This window comes from Aspergillus viridinutans, assembly GCF_018404265.1.
Source record: "Aspergillus viridinutans IFM 47045 DNA, scaffold_15, whole genome shotgun sequence".
Lineage (NCBI taxonomy): Eukaryota > Fungi > Ascomycota > Eurotiomycetes > Eurotiales > Aspergillaceae > Aspergillus > Aspergillus viridinutans.
The window spans coordinates 625,424-643,785 of record NW_025091231.1 but is presented as its reverse complement, the minus strand read 5'-3'; the positions used below and the strand labels follow the sequence as shown (position 1 = coordinate 643,785).

Genomic DNA, 18,362 nt, shown 5'->3' with positions numbered 1-18,362 from the left:
ACGGTCGGTTTCCGCATATCATACTTACTATATACCCTGGGGCTGGGTGGGGCACACCATGTTTATTTTTGATCACAAGCTAGATCTACAATAGGAGTCTACAATCTAATGCAATTATGTCCGTTTGCATGAACTCGGTGACAGGATAATGTTGAGGTGTTCTCCCACTCGGCATTGTCTGCAGCCTTGCCCATGTATTGGATGTTGGCCAGGAACTGGCGAGACCTAAGTCGAGAGTATGGCGGACTATAAGATTAGGTCGATCACGACATCGAGAACGTCCACAAAAAGGATTTGCTGTATTCACGCGAATTGCTGTCTATCAAACTCAATATCTCACCGGATAACTGGGTATCATGTTGTACTGAAAAGATTGGGCGAGGTTCCTGATGACCAACATCATCGCTTCTTCCTCTTTTTCGACCGATCGGCGAGTATCTCATCCAAAAAACTTGTGGCTTTCTTCCGGCCTCTCGGTCCTGGCGCTGATCGCGGTAACGTGCCCTCTTGCTTCGCTGGAGTGTCTTCGCTATCGCCATCCTTGATCTCACCAGCAGCACTTGGGCCAATGCCATCGTCCTCTGCGGTATCAGTTGTAGCTTTTCTTTTCCGTGCCGAATCCGCGGCTTTCTTCCGAAGGTGGCCTTTCCTTCCTACCACCGCCGTTCGTCCTTCCTCATCGTCATCGTCATCATCCGCATCTCCCGTCCCAGCCGCCGCATTCCCAGCGGGTAGTCCATTTTGGCCCACCGGCTTGCCCGATTTTACCCCAGCAGAAGCAGCGATGATTTTCTTGTAGTTTTTCCCTAAGAGTTGTTTCCGGAGCTTATCGTTGGAATCCAATTCGGTCCGGTTCCAGCTCCCGTCAGCGGCTTTTTCGGGGAGGGGCGCGCCGACTCCTAGTCTGTGTCGGGAACTGTCAGTATGCGTGGGAATAGACATTGGCACCAAACAGGGAAAAGGAAGAACATACGTCTCCGGGACAGCAGTGAAGATTTCATCTTCCTCTCGCTGCAGCTCTTCTTCTGTTTTGACATGGGCCTTTTCTTCGTCTGTCGGCGGAGGGAGCCAGGAGGCTACTAGACGCTGGCTGCGCGCTAGAGCAACATGGGCTTTATTGAGGATGATGTCCGTTTCGCTTTTCGATATTGACATGTTTGTTTCATGTATGTTATATATATAACGATTGGTCGAGCTGATTGTAGAAGATCACCACCGATGGATTGGGACTTTTTGCGATAGCAGGGCGGAATATGCGGGCAGAAAGTTCACCGCCTGCTTTGGTAAGGAGATCTGATATGGTCAAGATAAAATGACGAGTTCGAGGCTCTTAGTTGATGGTAAAGTGTCATTCGCTGTTCATAGTGACGAATGGACTGCTGGCGGATGGTCGGTATAATAATTGCTATGACCGCTGTGGTACTGGCGGCAGCAGATTTGTTTTCGAATCTCAATTGCATCAATTCACAAATTGAATATATGTACACCTCTAGATACTCTAGTCTATATCAAGGTCAAAATACTATGTACAACACCGAGGAAACGTAGCCTATATACCCTTCGTTACATCATCCATTTATCGCAAGACATAATCCAAACTCGGAGAAGCTCAGATCGGCGCTTTAGTTTTCTCATGTTGTTTCTTTTCTTTTAGCTTCTTCTCCGTCTTCATAAATTCGCGAATACCAACTGGGATATTGGCAAAGAGATCGCCTGCCTCGTAAGAAACTGGCCAGTTGGTTTCGCTACCTCCGCCGTCATCATCCATGCTATGACTCGAACTGTCAACCTCTGCCCTGGGCGTCTGTCGCATATCCGTCGTGGCCTTCTGGGTAGAGCCCTTCGCCTTGGCTCTTTCCACACGACTGGCCCATTCCTCCATTTCATCGCGGTAATCATCCCACACGCAATGGACACAACCACTCATGCAGCAATTGTCCGGTTCCTCGGGCCGGGGCGGAATGGCCACCCCGTTGATCGTCTTCCACCGAGACTCGGGTGGCATAGTTCCGGGGTTATAACGCGAAGCACGGCCTGGCCCGGCAAGTCGTGACCCAAACACGATGGACATCTTCTCTTCGGGTGTCTGTGGTTTGACGGTCGTTGCCGGGGTTGGTTTCTCGGCGGCTTGCGACACAGGGACGGGGCGCGAACTCGTCGCATGAGATCTGTAGGGTGATTGGGATGAGAGAATATCGTAGTAGTAGCCCGACAATGGATGCGCCTGTGAGCGCGTCGAATCTTCTAAGCTTGCAAGTGTATCGTCGTGGGTGGTCCTGCGGTGGGAAGACGGAGTGAAGGCATATTGTCTCGTCACTGATGAGGCTGACCAGGGAGGTAAAGAAAGCTTGTTTGCAACCCGGACGTGCCTAAAGCACAATGAGCGGGTTCTACATCGAAGAATCGACTGCCTGATATGCATGGAGAAGCACTCCATTCTTAGTTCTCAGAATTAAACATGAAGAACTTCCGAAGGCCACGGAAAACGACCAACTTATGTCATGAGGCAAACAATGCAAACAGCCCACAGCTATCCCGATTCCGCGGCAGTGTCTGTTTAACTATGTATGCTTATCGCGAAACACATGCTGCACGATGTTGAAACCAGGTTCCTGCCATTAAGGCTCGAGACAGCAGTCGCTTCTATTAGATGACTGGCATACTTATCTAAATAAGCCATTTACTCCATTGGATGCCTAATTACGAATTGTGCGGTCGGCGCTAATCACTCGGTTCTACAATTACTACCGCTACCGACGCGTCGCAAATGAGCTCTCAACCCCTCAGGGGTGACGCTAGAACGCGCCCTTCGAGGATTCCGACATTTCAAGCGCCAACAAAGGCGAGCCTGGCAAGATCACATCCCGAAATCTTGGAACGCTCTCATAATAAGTCGCCGGGCAAGGACCGGAATCAGGATGATCAACAGAAGCAGGCGGAGGAGGGGGTGTTTGGGCTACGGGATAGAAAGGCTTTTCGACCGTCGTTGGCGTCGACTGCGAGCCCTATACGTGCTGTGCGACAAGCTGGAGATGCGCGCTCGCCGTTTTCAACCCGACGGTCGAGTGGAATTCAAGCATTTGCGGCACCCCCAAGACGAGTGTCGAGAAAAATCACTCCTGCAGACTTCGTCTTCGGGTCTCCGGCAAACCTACCAAATGCTGCGACAAATGCGGAACCTATAAACACTCCGGAAGATCAATTAGCATCTGAACTTGGCAGCCTGACAGGAGAAGTTAATGTGAGCATTGATTCTGAGCAGCCATCTTTACATGAAGAATTTGAGGAACCGGACCTGCCCCCGACGCCGACTCAATTAGGCTTGGAAAACCCCCCAGAGAGACCAAGAGGACTTTTTAGCAGCAGCCCTAGCATGCAGCTTGGAAGATTCCGAACGCGGCGAACTGGTGATCTACTAGAGAAAAGCCCTTCCAAGCTCAGGAGGGTTGATTATGAGTCACAAACAGGTGACCTATCAGGACTCGGCGTCATTGTATCGAAAGAATCTCTTCCAGAACCTGTTGTGAAGAGACAAATACTCAAGCGAGAGCTCTCTGCCGACTTGAAAAAGCTCAAGCAGGACATCGCAGAATTGGAGAGCTGGTCAGAGAGATTGGGCCAACAACATGAGGCCATGGAACCGGACCACGACTTGGACAAACTCATGTAAGTTTTGTTTGGTACTCTGATCGCATCAACCAACCGACTGATTTCGGAACAAGCTCCATATTAGTAGCCGAAGATCTGGCCAGCAAAAATGCGAAGCGCCCTGCGGCCGATCCGTCGATATCGTCCTTGTTATCCACCCTATTACCTTTCTCCACAAAGTTCGCGCCGTCAATAAAGCAGTCCCCTACCCCTACGAATCCGTTTGCCCTCGAAGCATCTGCTCGAGCAAAACCATACTTGACAGTATTTGCACCCTTAAATTTGGCCGCGCATTCGAACACTACCTCCGACCCAAAGAACGATACCCTTCTTGAAAGACATCACTTGACACTGTCTGCTCCAGCCCCATTTCCATCCAACATCTACAATATACCCGTCATTTACGAAACGAACACCGAGTTACAGTGTTTGACCTCAATATCAGTCCCGACGAGTCTTGGAACTTCCGCAACAAAAATTCCTACATCGCTGAGGCGATGGATCGATTCAAGGCTGGTTAATCCGCTTCTGAAGATAGACATATCAGGCCTCTGTCAGGGTATCAATCAGTATTGGGAAGCAATGCTATCACGTGCTCTCATATGGTCCGAAATCGAGGAACGGCACTCAAACCTGGCTGGCCGGCCTGCGTTGGGGGTTGGCGCTCCTGGAAAGAACAGTATACAGCAGGAGCAGGATGATAAGTCGAACCCGCGCCGACTACTGCCATACCTCAAGCGCAGCACAATGCTTTTCGAATCCAAAGAAACTAGGACGAAATTACTCCTTTCGTGCGACCTGAGCATGGACGAATGGTCAAGCGAACCTAAACTGACGCCGGATATCAGCATCACATCAAGATCAACGAGTAGTGGCAAATCTTGCAAAAAGATCGAACAAGAGACCAAGAAGCTCTTCCAGGAGGTACTAAGGGACTCCAGACGTCAGCAGGGCGCAATTGAAACTGAGGCCGATGTCATCATTCGAGCTGTCGAGTGCGTCCTAAATGCTTTGTTCGGCGTTGAGGCCGGCGGAAAGCTGTGAAAAGCACATGTTAATGCGAGATTGGGGTGATTTTGCTGACTCTTCTAATATCGGTATCCTCGCCCTTTCTCCTATGATGGATGATGTAAATGGCATGTAAGGTTGAGTTGGAGACGAAGCAGGCGCCGGGATTGGAGTTTTTGGATATTGGCTACTTCTTGCACATGGATGTATTGATAACTTTTTATACCCGGTCAAGCATGCGGCACTGTTTCTTATGGTTTACGTGCAGAGTACTTGTAACTTTTGCGGATTTACAAATGCTGGAAACACTACAAGAAGATACCATGTAAAAACCTGCGCACTTGTATGAGACTTAGTGTATAAATGCTATGCATTGCTAATCCTCCTCTGTCTTCTCTTGCACGTCCACGCACTGAAGCACTGGTCCTAAAGGTAGCATGAATATAGGTGAAACAGCACAGAAGGCTGCCCAAGACCTGCCTCTGCCTGCCCTGGTATGGTCGGCAAATTTTACCGGAGCGCTCAGTGGAATGGAAAGCAGAGCCAGCAGACTCGTCCTGAAAGGTATTTCATTAAGTTGGTCGATAACTTCGCAGGGAGGACCGGTCTGTGAACATGAAAGTGGGACATTTGCATTTCGAGAGGTTGGGAGCTTTTTTAAGGACAAAGGTGAAGAGAGAAAAGGGAAGCCACGCCATGCCACAATACACTAATAATCCCCGACTTGAAAATCGACCCGATCATCATTAGCTGAGAATCACATTTATTTCTTAGCAGCAGACTCCTCCTCAGCCTTGGCCTTGGCACGCTTCTCCCGGATGCCCTTGTAGCGGGCCTCGCTGCGGGCCTCCCGCAGGCGGCGGTAAGCGGCCTCTTCGCCCTTGGGCAGCTCATCGCGCTTGACCTCGGTGACGGCCTCAGCGGCGGAGATGTTCTTGATGGGGAAGGTAGCGCCCAGCTTGGTGGCGTAACCCTCAGTCTTGCCCTCGGCGGCGAAAGCAGCCTTGGCGGCGTTGACCTCGTCGGCAGACGAGTCAAGCTTCTTGAACTGACCGCTCTTGCGGGGGAAGAGGATCAGGCGAGCCTTGTAGTCCTTGAGACGAGCGACATTGGCAACGAGCGACTCCTTGGAGTAGTTGACACGGCGGTGGTCAACGGCGATACCGACAGTGCGAGCGAGCTTCTTGGGGATACCAGCTTCCTATTGGTTTAAAAAAAATTGTTGTGAGCCTTCGTCCAAATCCTATATCCAAATCCAGCCCATGCGGACAGAGTTTGCGCGGTAAACCAGGCACCGCTAACTGCCCGCTCTGTGCGAAGAAAGGTGAGGATGAATTTACCTTCAGCTCAGCAAGGGTGAAACCACGGCCGACACGGACACGGCGGTTGTACTTGACGGTAGGGCAGCGCACAACGGGACGCAGCTTGTCAACCGGACGAGGAGCAACAGCGGCGGCCTTAGCGAGACGGGCCTCACGACGGCGGTGCTTGCGGCCAGGCTATGATACCCAATGTCAGTCCATGAACACTCATAAGAATTCTCGGTCGCTCCGTTCGGAGTTGGGCTTTTTTGGAAGTGTGCAGTCGTCCGTTTGAAGGTGCAATTCGGAAGGATATGGGTTCTCGAGTTCGTACCTGGTCGAAGTGCACGCGCACACGACGCTGCCAGTCCTTGTGGAAGTCTAATATCAAAATCCCCGTCAGACCATCAATTCCCAAAAAATGCGATACAATCTGGATTTCCATCTGTCGTAAAAAGTATCCGGTTCAAGAGGGCTCACTCACGGTGCTTCTGGAGTTGGTTGTTGTGCTTGATCGCCTATATCATCATCAAAAAAAATCGAATCAGCATGCCAGCCCTTTCTCATTGTGACCATCGAAATAGATCTCTGAACGACCTATTCGTATATTCGAGACAGCGAGGATAATATAACGCACCATTGTGACGGATGGAGATCAGAGCCGGGAGATTGTCGTCGTCGTCGTGGGTTGTTGCTGGTCGTGTCTCAAGACTCCAAAGAGTCGTTCAATATTGGGTGGAACTTTTTTGGTGTGGCCAACCGCGCAGAGCCGCACCGCCTCGCTTAGCGAGCCCTACCCTGCTTGCCGGATGTGGTAAGGTGTCATGATGCGTAACTTTCAATACCGAAGATTTCACAGAATCCCAGGTGGGTTCGATTACTGTCATGGCTTCAGGATCATTCGAATCTGTCTTTCATTAGGTCGTAAATTCCCTTATTGTCCATCATGATATGCAAGCCGTGTGGTTTCGGGCGCTGAATGCTTCGTGATGCTTGACGACGTTCTGTATTGAAAGTATTACATGTCAGTTCAGAATTACTAATCCAGGTAGGTCGAAAAGCTATTCTTCCATTCCCATGCCTCTCTACATATAAGGAGCAGTTGTTCAAGGTCGTCCTCTGCCATGCAGAGCGTTTTGTTAATATTTCATTTGGAAAACTTCACCGGTGTCCGAAAAGCAATCTGGAAAGGCAGCGGTGGCCGTACTGTAAACCTGATAATATTGAAAGCAACAAAAGCTTCAGAAATAGAAAGAGACGCCCCCAGAAAACACCAATTCCACATGTCAGTCTTGTGAAGGTCATCAATCGTGAATGTCCCCTAGGCGGGAGCAATGCGTAAATCAAAATCAAAGGCACAGCTGAAGGCAAACAAAAAAATGAAACTTTCATGAATATCGCAGTGAGTCGAGAGCGATGTCATAGCGAGTTCCGTCGCATGGATTTCCACGAGATCCATCGAGGTAAGGAGCATAGTAAAGATTAATGCACGTGTATACACATTAAGTAGTCTACGCTTCAATACCAAGACCCACCCCCTCAGCCGCCTTCGACTTCTTCGAAGCCGCACTATCGTCAATGCTGGCTTTGCGTTTTAATCCACTCGGAGGACGGTCGACGCCAGCCTTCCTCACCTGGCCGAACAATTTTGTCTGCAACAACGTGCTCGTCTTCGGGGCAATTGCCGCGCTTCGAGTCTCCTGCTGGCTGATAACAGGGTCGGGACGAAGCATGCTGGTTGCAGGAGAATCAGCTTGAGAGGCTGGAATGTCTTCTTCCGTCTCGGCTTCTTCAATGTCCGAGGCAGAGATCGTGCTGTCACGGTCACGCTGCTCATCCTGAGTATTCCTAGTTGGAGTGAAGAATATATGTTCTCGGGGGGTCGTCCGAGACTGCGACGGTGTCATGGGAAGCGAAGACAATGAATGTGTGCCCCGCACGTGGCCATTAGAATGTTGTCTTTGACGCAACCTTTGTGGAGATGATTGAAAATCAGAAGATCCTCTGTTGAGAACTCTGTCTGCAGCAAGAAGGGCAGCAAACGGATGGCTTTCACCGCGGCTCATGTGTGGACTGGTGCTGTCATGGAAGTGTGGGACTGGTTTTCTTTGAGGCGTGCGGGATTGAGTCTGAGGGCTCGGCGACATCGAACCACGTTCAATCATCCAAGAGAAATGCTCACGATTTTCTCTGATGCGCTTCTTCAGCAGTTCATTCTCCTCCATGAGCAGCTCGGACTTTTCTTTCTCCTGCTCGATGAGTTTCTTCGCGCGACGCAATCTGCGATCGAGAGTGGCATTGACTCTTTCCAGTTCTTGATTACGTTTGAGGGCGGCCTCCAGTTCCACGTTCGAGATAGGTTGCAGTGGTTTCAACTCGGACGGACCATGTCTATTGCGGTACTCGGAGCTCTGAAGAATCTCCACCTCCCGCCTCGCTAGCTGGTGTTCAACTTCGGCGCGCTTGATTGCTTCATTACTCGTGAAAGACAGAAGGCTATTCTGAAGTTTGAAATGCAGCGCCGACATACGGGCTTCTTGCGCAACACTGAGGAGCTCTTTGGCGATTACACGCAGCTCGGGTTCGCCGGCAGTGTCGATGTCACCGACAGATGGAAGATTCTCAGAGGCGCCGTATGCAGCGCACAGAGTCTTTTCAATATCCGGAGGAGATGCTAGGTATGTGGTCGATCGAGATCTTGACCGCCGCAAGGGAGCACCGGGCACTTGTGATGATGGAGGTGGGGTCATATCTGAGGAGGCCAATGAAGGGGGGGAGACGAGCTTGCGCTGATCGGTTTGGGAAACCTGGCTTTGGACTTTTTCATCCAGCTCAGGCGAAGCAGAAAGACTCGGACGTCGATCCGGAGTGGCTGGCCCTGGAAGCTCCAAAGGAGGAGCAAGTGAGCTCTGCGATAACTGGGATTCTTGAGACATGATATAGTTGTGGCGCTCTGAGTGAGATATATATTCCGTGGGGTAGACCCTCGCACTGGGGATGTGTTAGCATTGCCCGACCAGGTGGGGGTAGATCACTTGTTGTCAACAAACGAGCACATACCGGACTTTGATTTGGCACGTCAACACCCGGCTGGTGCGTCGGGTCGGTTGCAATAGATATTGTACTGGGGATTGAATGACAGTGTAAGAATGTCTAAGTAGAGGCGACAGCTGCCGAAGGTGCTGACACGGACACAATTGTATGCCCACTCTGGTCCCCGGCGATGAGCAGTTGGTCTTATCACTGATAGCGCCGTAGAAGCACGTTCTAATCAGGTATGGGTGATAACGCCGGTGGAGGAAGTCCGATAGGGAATAATTGATAGATGTTTTGTAGAATGATATAGGAGCAAGGGGTCTCAAGGACTGGGAAAGAGGTCAAGCAATATTGTATGTGTGATGTTAGATGCAAGGATCGCGGCGTGCGGGCGACTTGATGCCTTAAGGACGGGATGTCGCAAGCGGGAGTTTCGCACATCGGGGGGCTGGGAAAGATGCTTTCGGCCTGGACCAATTATGACCATCCGCCTCCACCCACGTGAGTCCAGCCGCGCGCCAAAACTCCACCCATTCCGAATGCGGCTAGCATGGAGATCATCGAACTTCCGAAAAGGTAAACAAGAGCTGAACCTCCCTGGGCCATAGCTCGTAACTCAGGCAACGCGATAACTGACGTAGTTCCTAGCTCTAATATAGGATTCGATACTATGAGTCTTAGGTGTAACAAATTATGCGGACCTCATCAGACGGCTCGAGGTACGATGACGGGATTGGTCGGATATCTTCCTTGTTACTCCGAGCCATCTATGCTCTTAGGACTACCGATGAAGCATCAAGGCAACTGCCAGACTTAAACACACTAAACAGGCCAGATGTAGCCCAGTGAGACAAAACGTGTTCTTATGTGCCATCTTGATAAGATATAAAGCACTAATATGGGGAGTATTACTATTAGAAGAGCGGCATAGCTTACTAGGTATCTTCCTTTATCTCCGCGACGATAAGATGTCCATATCCTAGAGCCCAGACAAATGGACTAGCCGTCCCATTGACGGACATTCTTTGTTTGTTCCAGTCGATGCATCATAGTAACGGATACGACAGGACGCATTCTGTGGTGCTTTGAATCCTCCAGCAGAATAAAGAAACTATATATTTCTTCACGACTGCTTACCAAAAAGCAATGTAACAAGGATAAAGCCCGTTGAATCATACTTAATAGAGATAAATGAGTCATTAGATGCAAACACTGTACAGACAACAGGATGTATAGGCACGCGAAGACTCAAGTAGGTAGTCATGTTCTGTGCTTGGATGGTACCTGAGGCTAAAACCCTTGGGTGAATCTCTTATGGATCTGGGATCTGTCTCGGGATGCCGAAGTGGGGACCCCAGTCGATTGCCTGATTTGGCGACAAATGGAGAAAGTGGCCTCAGGCACTATTATCAGGCAGCAAGTAATAGTACAACAAAGTACCTCTCTAAAACAAATAAACATCGATGTTGCCAACAAAGACATATGAACAAGAATGACTGTTAGACAACCTACAAAACTGACCAAAGTCTATTAGCTTCCACATCTTTGTTAACTTGAATCTGCTCTGACTCTTGTCTTCCAATTCTGGATTACTGAAATTCCCACGTCGAGATATCATCAGTGACGCTAACGCATATCAACAATCGCATGCCTCTCAAACTTCTGTCTGCATTGACCACAACAGCAACCGAGTGGTCGCAAAATGGACCAGCAACAGAAAACACCAACTAGACCGAGTGCGATCCCTCGGCTGGCTGTCTCCAGACTGCCTTTACCAACAGCCAGCGCTTCCAGATCCATCAAACCTTCCCCTTCCCGTGAAAAGTTGCGCGCAGACCCCGGTCTTGATGCTACAAGGCTCCGAAGACCGTCTGAGCAGCCCGTTATCAAGAAGCCTCCTCCAAAGTACCCATTGTTGTACAAGACCCCCGAGAAACCTCGACAAAAGAGAGACATTTCCAACAGTGGACTGAGCTATGGTGGACGGTCGGAAAACGCGAGCGGCTCCATGGATGAAGCCCCCATGCTGGGAACAGATGCCGCTGTGGGAGATGCAGAGCGCCGAGGTCGCCCTCGCCCTTCATTATCGGAACGGACTATCGAGACATTATCTCGGATTCCTCCATCACCTGGCCCCTCGAGCAGGCAATCTAGTTTCTTCAATGGCAACAGCCCGGTACGGTCCCCGTCTCGGACACCATCTGCGATGACCTCAAGATCACCCTCGAGGGCATCGACTACGCGGCGACCTAGTGATAATGATTTCCTTTTACAACAATCCTCTGCAATACAACTTCCCTCGAGGTCTCGAATATCACCCGCTCCAAGCTTGTCTTCAAACGACGCTTCTGCCAGCCAGAAAACCTCGTTGGCTGGTACCGACATCCCCTCGAACTCGAAGAAGCCATCTATAAGAGCGAGTTTGTATAACGGGGTAAAGGATACGACAAGCAAATCACCGAATCCTCGCCCAGCTCTGGGCAAGACGTCCGCAAACGCGACGTTTTCAGACATGGGACCTCCGCCTCCTCCACTCCATGTGAAAAAGACAAGGAAATCTCTAGCGAACAATTCCAGCCCTATAAATAATTCGAGAAAGCCATCAACCCAGCTGAATGCGCCAGACCTCTCAATAGAGCAACAGTCGCAAATGGAAATGAGGAAGGCTTCCAAGTCATCCAGCGCATTGAGGGAGAGCATTGCTAAGGCGAAAGCCGCGCGCAAAGCTTCTGCAAGGCAGAACAATCCCCAAAACGGCTCCGTTGATGTCTATGATAACCTCAATGCTGAAGATCCCTTCAGTCAAAAGCCCAAAGACTCAAACAATGGGTTACTCCGCAAGCGTGTGGAAGCAGGGCGGATCTCTGGTCATTTGAACATTGCGGCCATGTCTTTGACAGAGATACCGAAAGAAGTCATGACTATGTATGACTTCGATCCTAACTCGACCACAGATTGGTATGAGAGCGTCGATCTCGTCAAGTTTATCGCCGCAGACAATGAATTTGTTGAGTTATCGGAGGCAGCTTTCCCCGACGTCGATCCCTTCGATATCGACTCAGACACAGACGAACGAGGTAATCAGTTTGGTGGACTGGAAATTATGGATCTTCATGGCAACCAGCTGCGCACCCTTCCAATGGGTTTCAGAAGATTGCAAAGACTTCATACTCTAAACCTGTCCAATAACAAATTGGACGCGAAAAGCATTCAGATCGTCATGCAAATGGAGGCTCTGAAAGATTTGAAGCTGGCAAACAATCTCTTGGAGGGTTCATTATCCTCAGACGTGAAGAACCTTGCCAGATTGGAGGTCCTGGACTTGCGCGGCAATTCTCTAACCGAACTGCCCAAAAGCCTGGAACATTTGGCTTGCCTTAGGATTCTAGATGTTGGTGATAATCAACTGACCTCTCTCCCTTTCGAGTCTCTTGGCAAGCTTCCTCTTAAAGATCTCAGAGCCCCTAGGAACAAGTTGGCCGGGACGCTGATCCCAGCTTCTCTATCGAAGCTTGACTCGTTACAAAGCTTGGATGTAACCGGCAACGCGCTGACAGCGATATCAGAACGCGAAGACCTCGAGATGCCTAGCCTTCAAACCTTGTCCATCAGTATGAATCGCATTAAGCATCTGCCGAATATTTGCACTTGGAGCGCACTTTTGACTCTCTCGGCCGAAGACAATAATCTTTCAGCAATCCCGCAGGGTTTTGTCGAGCTGCAAAACCTTCGCAACGTTGACTTCACAGGAAACAATATATCCAAATTGGATGAAAGAATTGGATTGATGGAGAGCCTTTCCACCCTTCGCTTAGCCAACAATCCACTGCGACAACGAAAATTCTTGACTATGAATACAGATGATATTAAGCGTGATCTGCGAAGCAGGTGTGAGCCAGAGCCTCAGGATACCGATGATGACGACGGCTCGGTCGCCACGCAATTCACCCTTGCACCAGAAACACCGGCTCAGATGACATCGTGGCAGGTCAAACGGGGGGGAGTCCTTGATAGATCGTATTCAGAAACGTCAGAGGTGGACGTGAAGCAGTTGGAGCGGATCAACTTCAATGATATACGCTGCCTGTACCTGCAACATAACTCATTGACCTGCATACCTGTGCCAGCTCTCAGTATGCTAGCACACTGCCTGACAGATCTTGACCTCTCGAATAACCCCCTGGACAGCTCATCCGTTCTCTCTACATCTCTAACACTGCCGAATCTCCAAATCCTCAATTTAAGCGCCGCTAGATTGACGAACCTTGAGCCGATATTAGCCAATCTTTCGGCTCCATCTTTGACGAGCCTGGATGTTTCGTACAACCGCCTTTCGGGGCCTCTTCCTGCTGTGCGCCAGGTTTATCCGAAGTTGATGACTTTTCTCGCAGCGGACAATGGATTTCAATCTTTGGAGTTCGATGCTGTGCAGGGCCTCCAGGTGCTGGACGTTGGTAACAACAACATCAGCTCTCTTCCGCCAAAACTTGGCTTGCTGAGGGCCGAGGGTTGCAGCAAGAATTGGGGCACCGGATCCCCTCTGAGAAGGTTCGAAGTAGCAGGTAACAGCTTTCGGGTTCCCCGATGGCAAGTCGTGGCGAAAGGAACTGATGCGATCCTTGACTGGCTGAAGGATCGTATTCGATCCGAAGACCTTGCGGAATGGGAACCCGATGAGGAATAAGTCCAGACGTGAGGAAATCAAGACTCCGGAGTTGCAAATCATCTAGTGAATCTCCGCACTGGATCTTGGTCTTTCGACGGACTGCCCTGATTGTACAGTGTACAGCTTCTTTACCCATCTTGGTGATCCTTTTCCTACCATGTATATACGCCATTTCACCCTTACTCAACTGTAATAAATTCGGAGATTTTTCAACTGGCTATAAGATGTTTGAGTTGCGAAAGGTCGTCTTGAATTGTGGCGGTTCTTCAACTGTAAATGTAACCCATGAATGGCCGCTTTCTCGTTTCAAGTATTCATTCATTCTTGATTGTCCGCCCCCACAGATTTGCTGACTTCATCCAAAACATTCGTCCACGTTTTCGACCATATTGTGAACTTATCTTCCTTCTGCTGACCGTCGGCAGCGTCCACCGTATCCCAAGTCGGTTTAACAGAGTCGACAGCGTTCATGGCGCAGCGTTTAACCTTGCCGAGATATTGAGTGCATTTATCCAAATCCTCCTCGTACAAGGCTCCAGCGACTTCATCTACATGCTCCGGGATGTGCTGTAAGTCCGTCATCAAGCGCTCTAATCTGCTAATCCCAGAAGGAGACGAGCACGGTACATCGCCAGCGCCCTTCAGCCGATTCGCGACAATGGCAGGGTATATCTGAGCAATAGGCTTTAAAATCCGGAGGGTCGATTTCTTCTGCTCATGTAGCGCAGCGCTGCTTTCGTCGGTATCCCCCTCTTCTTCATCTTGAGTATCTTTCTCACCATCATCGCTCAAGAGATCATCGAAGAATTCGTCCCCATCCTCTTCGGGATCCCACTCCTCAATCTCCTCCACTGCATCACGCACCAGATCCCGCCATTCTTCGACGCGCCGTATCACGAATCCAACCACCCCTTTAGCCGCGACATCGATCAGCGTGTCGCACGAATCCCAGACACGCCCAGTTGCCACCGTCACAGTATCCTTCTCCGCCTGCGAAAGTTCACCTCCTTTCTTTTGGCCATCCTTTGCCTTGTCCGTCTTTTCGGCGACAGCTTGAACCTCGGTTACCAGAGAAGTCAATTCCCTCAATGTCGTCTTCGTCAAAGCGTGTACCTCCGCGTGGAAAGCCTTTGTATGATCCGTCGGAGTGACAAGGAGAGCCGCCGTTACGAGAGACGGGAGCACGGAACCATTCAATGCTGAGAGAACGGTGCCGACGGCCGAGTGAGTGAATGGAGAAGTTATCGTCAAAAGGGATAGCTTTGTGACCTGGGATTTCAATGCAGTAGCTGACGTGGAAAGGAGGGGAAGGGCATCCTTTCCCGAAAGTTCGGCGGGCTTGGTATCTCCGGCGGGAGCTGAAAGAGCTGCTTGGAGTTGCTCCAGGAGAGTGAGAGTCGTCGTTAGACTGACCCGAAGCTGTTTTGCCATTCTGAGGGGTTTTGATGATCCGAATACCGATCTTGGCGTTGTTATTGCAGGTAATCGTTGGATGGAGGAGAAATTTGTAGGAGATTGCGGGGCAACTACTGATTAGGGCTCTGCGGGGTCACCTGCGATCAAAGCTGTCCAGTTGGCGCGGGCCTTGGCACATGTCAAACATTTTCTCAATTGTGACGTCTGGATCGGACAAACTCCTTCGGCCTGAGCTCCGATCTTTGTTGTTATCAATCACCTACGCGACTCTTTTTATATCACAGCACCAGTCTATCGAGAAGAACTTTTCAGATGATGTCGGACAACAGAACCCAATAAATTGAAAAAACATATTTTCCGTATGTTTCATTGACAGGATGGGCGCTACTAAACCTCGCACCTCCGCACGAGACTCCGCTCCAAAAGTCCAGTCGTTACCGGAGAAGACATTCGTTATCGACAATGGCGCATATACTATGAAAGCTGGGTATGCGCCCGAGTTTCCACCTCCCGAAGATTTAGATCAGGCTCTTTCAGCCTGCAGCACAATCCCGAATGCCATTGCCAAGACACGCGGAAATCGTATCTACATTGGTGCACAGCTCAATTCGCAAGTTACCGACTGGAACGAGATGGCGTTTAGGCGTCCAGTGGAGAAAGGGTACATTGTCAACTGGGAAGCACAGAAGGAAATATGGGAAAACGCATTCTTCGATGAGAAGACGGTGCGGTCGAAAGATCTTCGGATTGAATCTCCAGAAGATACAACGCTCGTGCTCACCGAGGCACCGAACGCTTTGCCGACCCTACAAAAGAATGCTGATGAGATTGTTATGGAAGAATGGGGCTTTGGTGGCTATGTGAGATGTGTAGGTGAGCGAGCCGGATTTCTTCCCCTGCTGTCTTACATCTGGTTATTGATGCTGTTTTCTCAGGACCGATGCTGAATGCTTGGAATGAAGTTCAGTCCTTGTTCGGAGACCCTATTGGACAAGAGCCTTCGTCTCCGATCTCACCGAAGGAATGCTTACTTGTCGTCGACTCCGGCTACTCTCATACAACAGTAACACCAGTTTACAAAGGGCAACCCATCCAGCGCGCCATTCGGAGACTCGACATTGGTGGCAAACATCTAACAAATTACCTGAAAGAGATGGTGTCCATGAGGCAGTACAACATGGTCGATGAAACTTACATCATGAACGAGGTCAAGGAGGTTGTCTGTTTCGTAAGCAATGACTTTGCTGGTGACTTGGAACAGACATGGCAGGGCAGCCGAAAACGTGGCTTGACAGACGCAGCTGAAGGGATCACAGTTGATTATGTGCTACCTGACCCTAACACAGGCAAGAAGGGCTTCATGCGACCGCATGATCCTCTTTCGAATGCGAAGAAGAGGAAGAGTATTCTTTCTGGCGGCAATGCTGAGGCTCTGTCCGAGGACGTGCTGATTTTGGGAAACGAACGCTTTACGGTGCCAGAAATACTGTTCACCCCAAGTGACATTGGTATGAAGCAAGCCGGTATTCCAGACATCATTCTCCAGAGTCTTTCAGTTCTGCCTACCGGACTACATCCGTCGTTCCTAGCGAATGTTCTGGTAGTTGGAGGGAATACCTTGATTCCAGGCTTTTTGAAACGACTGTAAGACTGCTCTGTTACGATGATCATCATTTTCGGTTCTAACACATTCTCAGGGAAAGCGAGCTGCGACAGATAGCTTCGGCAGAATGCGTTGTCAGAGTCCGGCGCCCTCATGAGTAAGTTCACCTTGACAGTTTCCCTCGAAACACGTTCTCATTCAGTTTGACCTCAGCCCCATACGTTCCACATGGCTTGGAGCGTCACGATTAGCGACGAACAGAGACGAGTTGAGGAAACTCGCCATCACCCGTCAGGAATATCAGGAGTATGGCTCTTCATGGGCGGGACGGAAATTCTCTGGCATTCTCTGAGCACAGCTTTGCTACTTGCGGGCTTCCCTCTCAATCGGTACCGGAGTATAGTGGGGTTCTATTGTATATTCTGCATGATCGTTGTTGGGGTGTTCTTCAAATGCTGCATTTCAATGATACCCTTGATCTTGACAATAAACTGAATGATTCTGAGACTTTGAAGACTGAATGGAAATGTGCACGTGTCGTAGCTAGGGATTTGTCTGTGAGCAGGTCCGTACTGCTTTTGCTTTTGTTCTGTTTGCGACCCCATTGATGGCGCTGATTGTTCGCAGAATCAGCAGCTGGCTCCTATCCTGCGTCGAGATCATAAGATTTTGACAAGAATCCCGTTATCGTACGAGTCATCAGCAAGCGATGATATTAGTATTATTGTTGTGCGCCGCACTGGCAGCATCAAGGTTTACACGTCAGTGATTCTTACACCCGACACTGGAGATGCTGGTATCCGTGGTTCACTTCATACTCTCTTTCCCCATGTTTCAGTCATTGCATCGCCAGGACACACTCCCAGGCGTCGGAACAAGTACTCATTGGGTGAAAAACCTCCATGTCAAATGATGATCCCCCAAAAAACAGGCCGCGCGCATGTGGCAGGTTCAGGTTGAGAGACACTGGAACCATGGCTTCGTTCAGGCACTTGCGATATACCCTCGGTTGAAGGTGCCATGGGAAGGGGCCATACCAAATTATTCTCGTCCCTTTTCAGCCCCGACTGACGAAATGATGAAAGGCACATATCTATCAGAACCATACTACAGACTTCATCGTCATACTATCATGCTATAAGACCAGTGAGTCGACAACCACTGTTCTAGGCAGATTGCCATGCCACCTTTTACGATCAGCCGAAGCAGTTCATGGGCACATATCGCGATCGACAGCTTTGACAGCAGCCGATTATCCTCGTCTTCAGGATAGCTGGAAACGTGATATAAATCAACCGAGCTAATCATGCCTTCTATCACTCTACCATCTTTGATTTCCGGCCTCATTCAGAGCCGAGCTGAAGAGGAGCGACGGCTTCCTAGTGATGCTAAAATGATAGCTCCATTAGGAGCTGCTTCGGACAAGAAATCAAAATTCGCAGGCGCTCATCGTGCAACAACCAGTCACGATATCGATGTTCGTCCAGCGGCCGGAAAATCTGATTCGCACTTGCAAGCCCATATTGCAGGGCTTAAGAGCCTTTGTGTCCTCGCAAGATTTGGTGTTATTGACAACCTGGCGCACCTTTTCCAAAGATTACCACGAAAAAAGGAGCAAGTTCCACTTGAGTAGCTCTATTGCGTAGCTTACGTGCTAACTGCAAACACAGACGTTGCACGGTCT

The 18,362-nt window shown here is 49.9% G+C and overlaps 8 protein-coding genes across 8 annotated transcripts; 3 read left to right on the top strand and 5 right to left on the bottom strand.

Moving 5' to 3' along the window:
* Positions 1 to 399: 399 nt before the first annotated feature.
* Aspvir_003561 (DUF3245 domain-containing protein) lies at positions 400 to 1,155 on the bottom strand (the record flags this gene model as incomplete). The annotated part of the gene is made up of 2 exons (XM_043275142.1): positions 400 to 904; positions 974 to 1,155. The coding sequence occupies 2 exons, from the start codon at positions 1,153 to 1,155 to the stop codon at positions 400 to 402; spliced, it is 687 nt and encodes a 228-aa protein (XP_043131077.1).
* Positions 1,156 to 1,609: 454 nt separating this feature from the next.
* Aspvir_003560 (oxidoreductase-like domain-containing protein) lies at positions 1,610 to 2,437 on the bottom strand (the record flags this gene model as incomplete). The annotated part of the gene is made up of 1 exon (XM_043275141.1): positions 1,610 to 2,437. One exon carries the CDS (start codon positions 2,435 to 2,437, stop codon positions 1,610 to 1,612), a length of 828 nt encoding a protein of 275 aa, XP_043131076.1.
* Positions 2,438 to 2,767: 330 nt separating this feature from the next.
* On the top strand, positions 2,768 to 4,692 carry Aspvir_003559 (uncharacterized protein; the record flags this gene model as incomplete). Its single annotated transcript, XM_043275140.1, has 2 exons — positions 2,768 to 3,666; positions 3,723 to 4,692. The coding sequence occupies 2 exons, from the start codon at positions 2,768 to 2,770 to the stop codon at positions 4,690 to 4,692; spliced, it is 1,869 nt and encodes a 622-aa protein (XP_043131075.1).
* A 727-nt stretch (positions 4,693 to 5,419) lies between these two features.
* Positions 5,420 to 6,402, bottom strand: Aspvir_003558 (60S ribosomal protein eL13; the record flags this gene model as incomplete). Its single annotated transcript, XM_043275139.1, has 3 exons — positions 5,420 to 5,857; positions 5,997 to 6,155; positions 6,292 to 6,402. The coding sequence occupies 3 exons, from the start codon at positions 6,400 to 6,402 to the stop codon at positions 5,420 to 5,422; spliced, it is 708 nt and encodes a 235-aa protein (XP_043131074.1).
* Positions 6,403 to 7,468: 1,066 nt separating this feature from the next.
* On the bottom strand, positions 7,469 to 8,893 carry Aspvir_003557 (uncharacterized protein; the record flags this gene model as incomplete). The annotated part of the gene is made up of 1 exon (XM_043275138.1): positions 7,469 to 8,893. One exon carries the CDS (start codon positions 8,891 to 8,893, stop codon positions 7,469 to 7,471), a length of 1,425 nt encoding a protein of 474 aa, XP_043131073.1.
* Positions 8,894 to 10,695: 1,802 nt separating this feature from the next.
* Positions 10,696 to 13,677, top strand: Aspvir_003556 (uncharacterized protein; the record flags this gene model as incomplete). Its single annotated transcript, XM_043275137.1, has 1 exon — positions 10,696 to 13,677. One exon carries the CDS (start codon positions 10,696 to 10,698, stop codon positions 13,675 to 13,677), a length of 2,982 nt encoding a protein of 993 aa, XP_043131072.1.
* A 300-nt stretch (positions 13,678 to 13,977) lies between these two features.
* Positions 13,978 to 15,090, bottom strand: Aspvir_003555 (uncharacterized protein; the record flags this gene model as incomplete). Its single annotated transcript, XM_043275136.1, has 1 exon — positions 13,978 to 15,090. One exon carries the CDS (start codon positions 15,088 to 15,090, stop codon positions 13,978 to 13,980), a length of 1,113 nt encoding a protein of 370 aa, XP_043131071.1.
* Positions 15,091 to 15,452: 362 nt separating this feature from the next.
* Positions 15,453 to 17,030, top strand: arp6 (actin family protein; the record flags this gene model as incomplete). The annotated part of the gene is made up of 4 exons (XM_043275135.1): positions 15,453 to 15,948; positions 16,011 to 16,719; positions 16,773 to 16,835; positions 16,892 to 17,030. The coding sequence occupies 4 exons, from the start codon at positions 15,453 to 15,455 to the stop codon at positions 17,028 to 17,030; spliced, it is 1,407 nt and encodes a 468-aa protein (XP_043131070.1).
* Between the last annotated feature and the right edge of the window lie 1,332 nt (positions 17,031 to 18,362).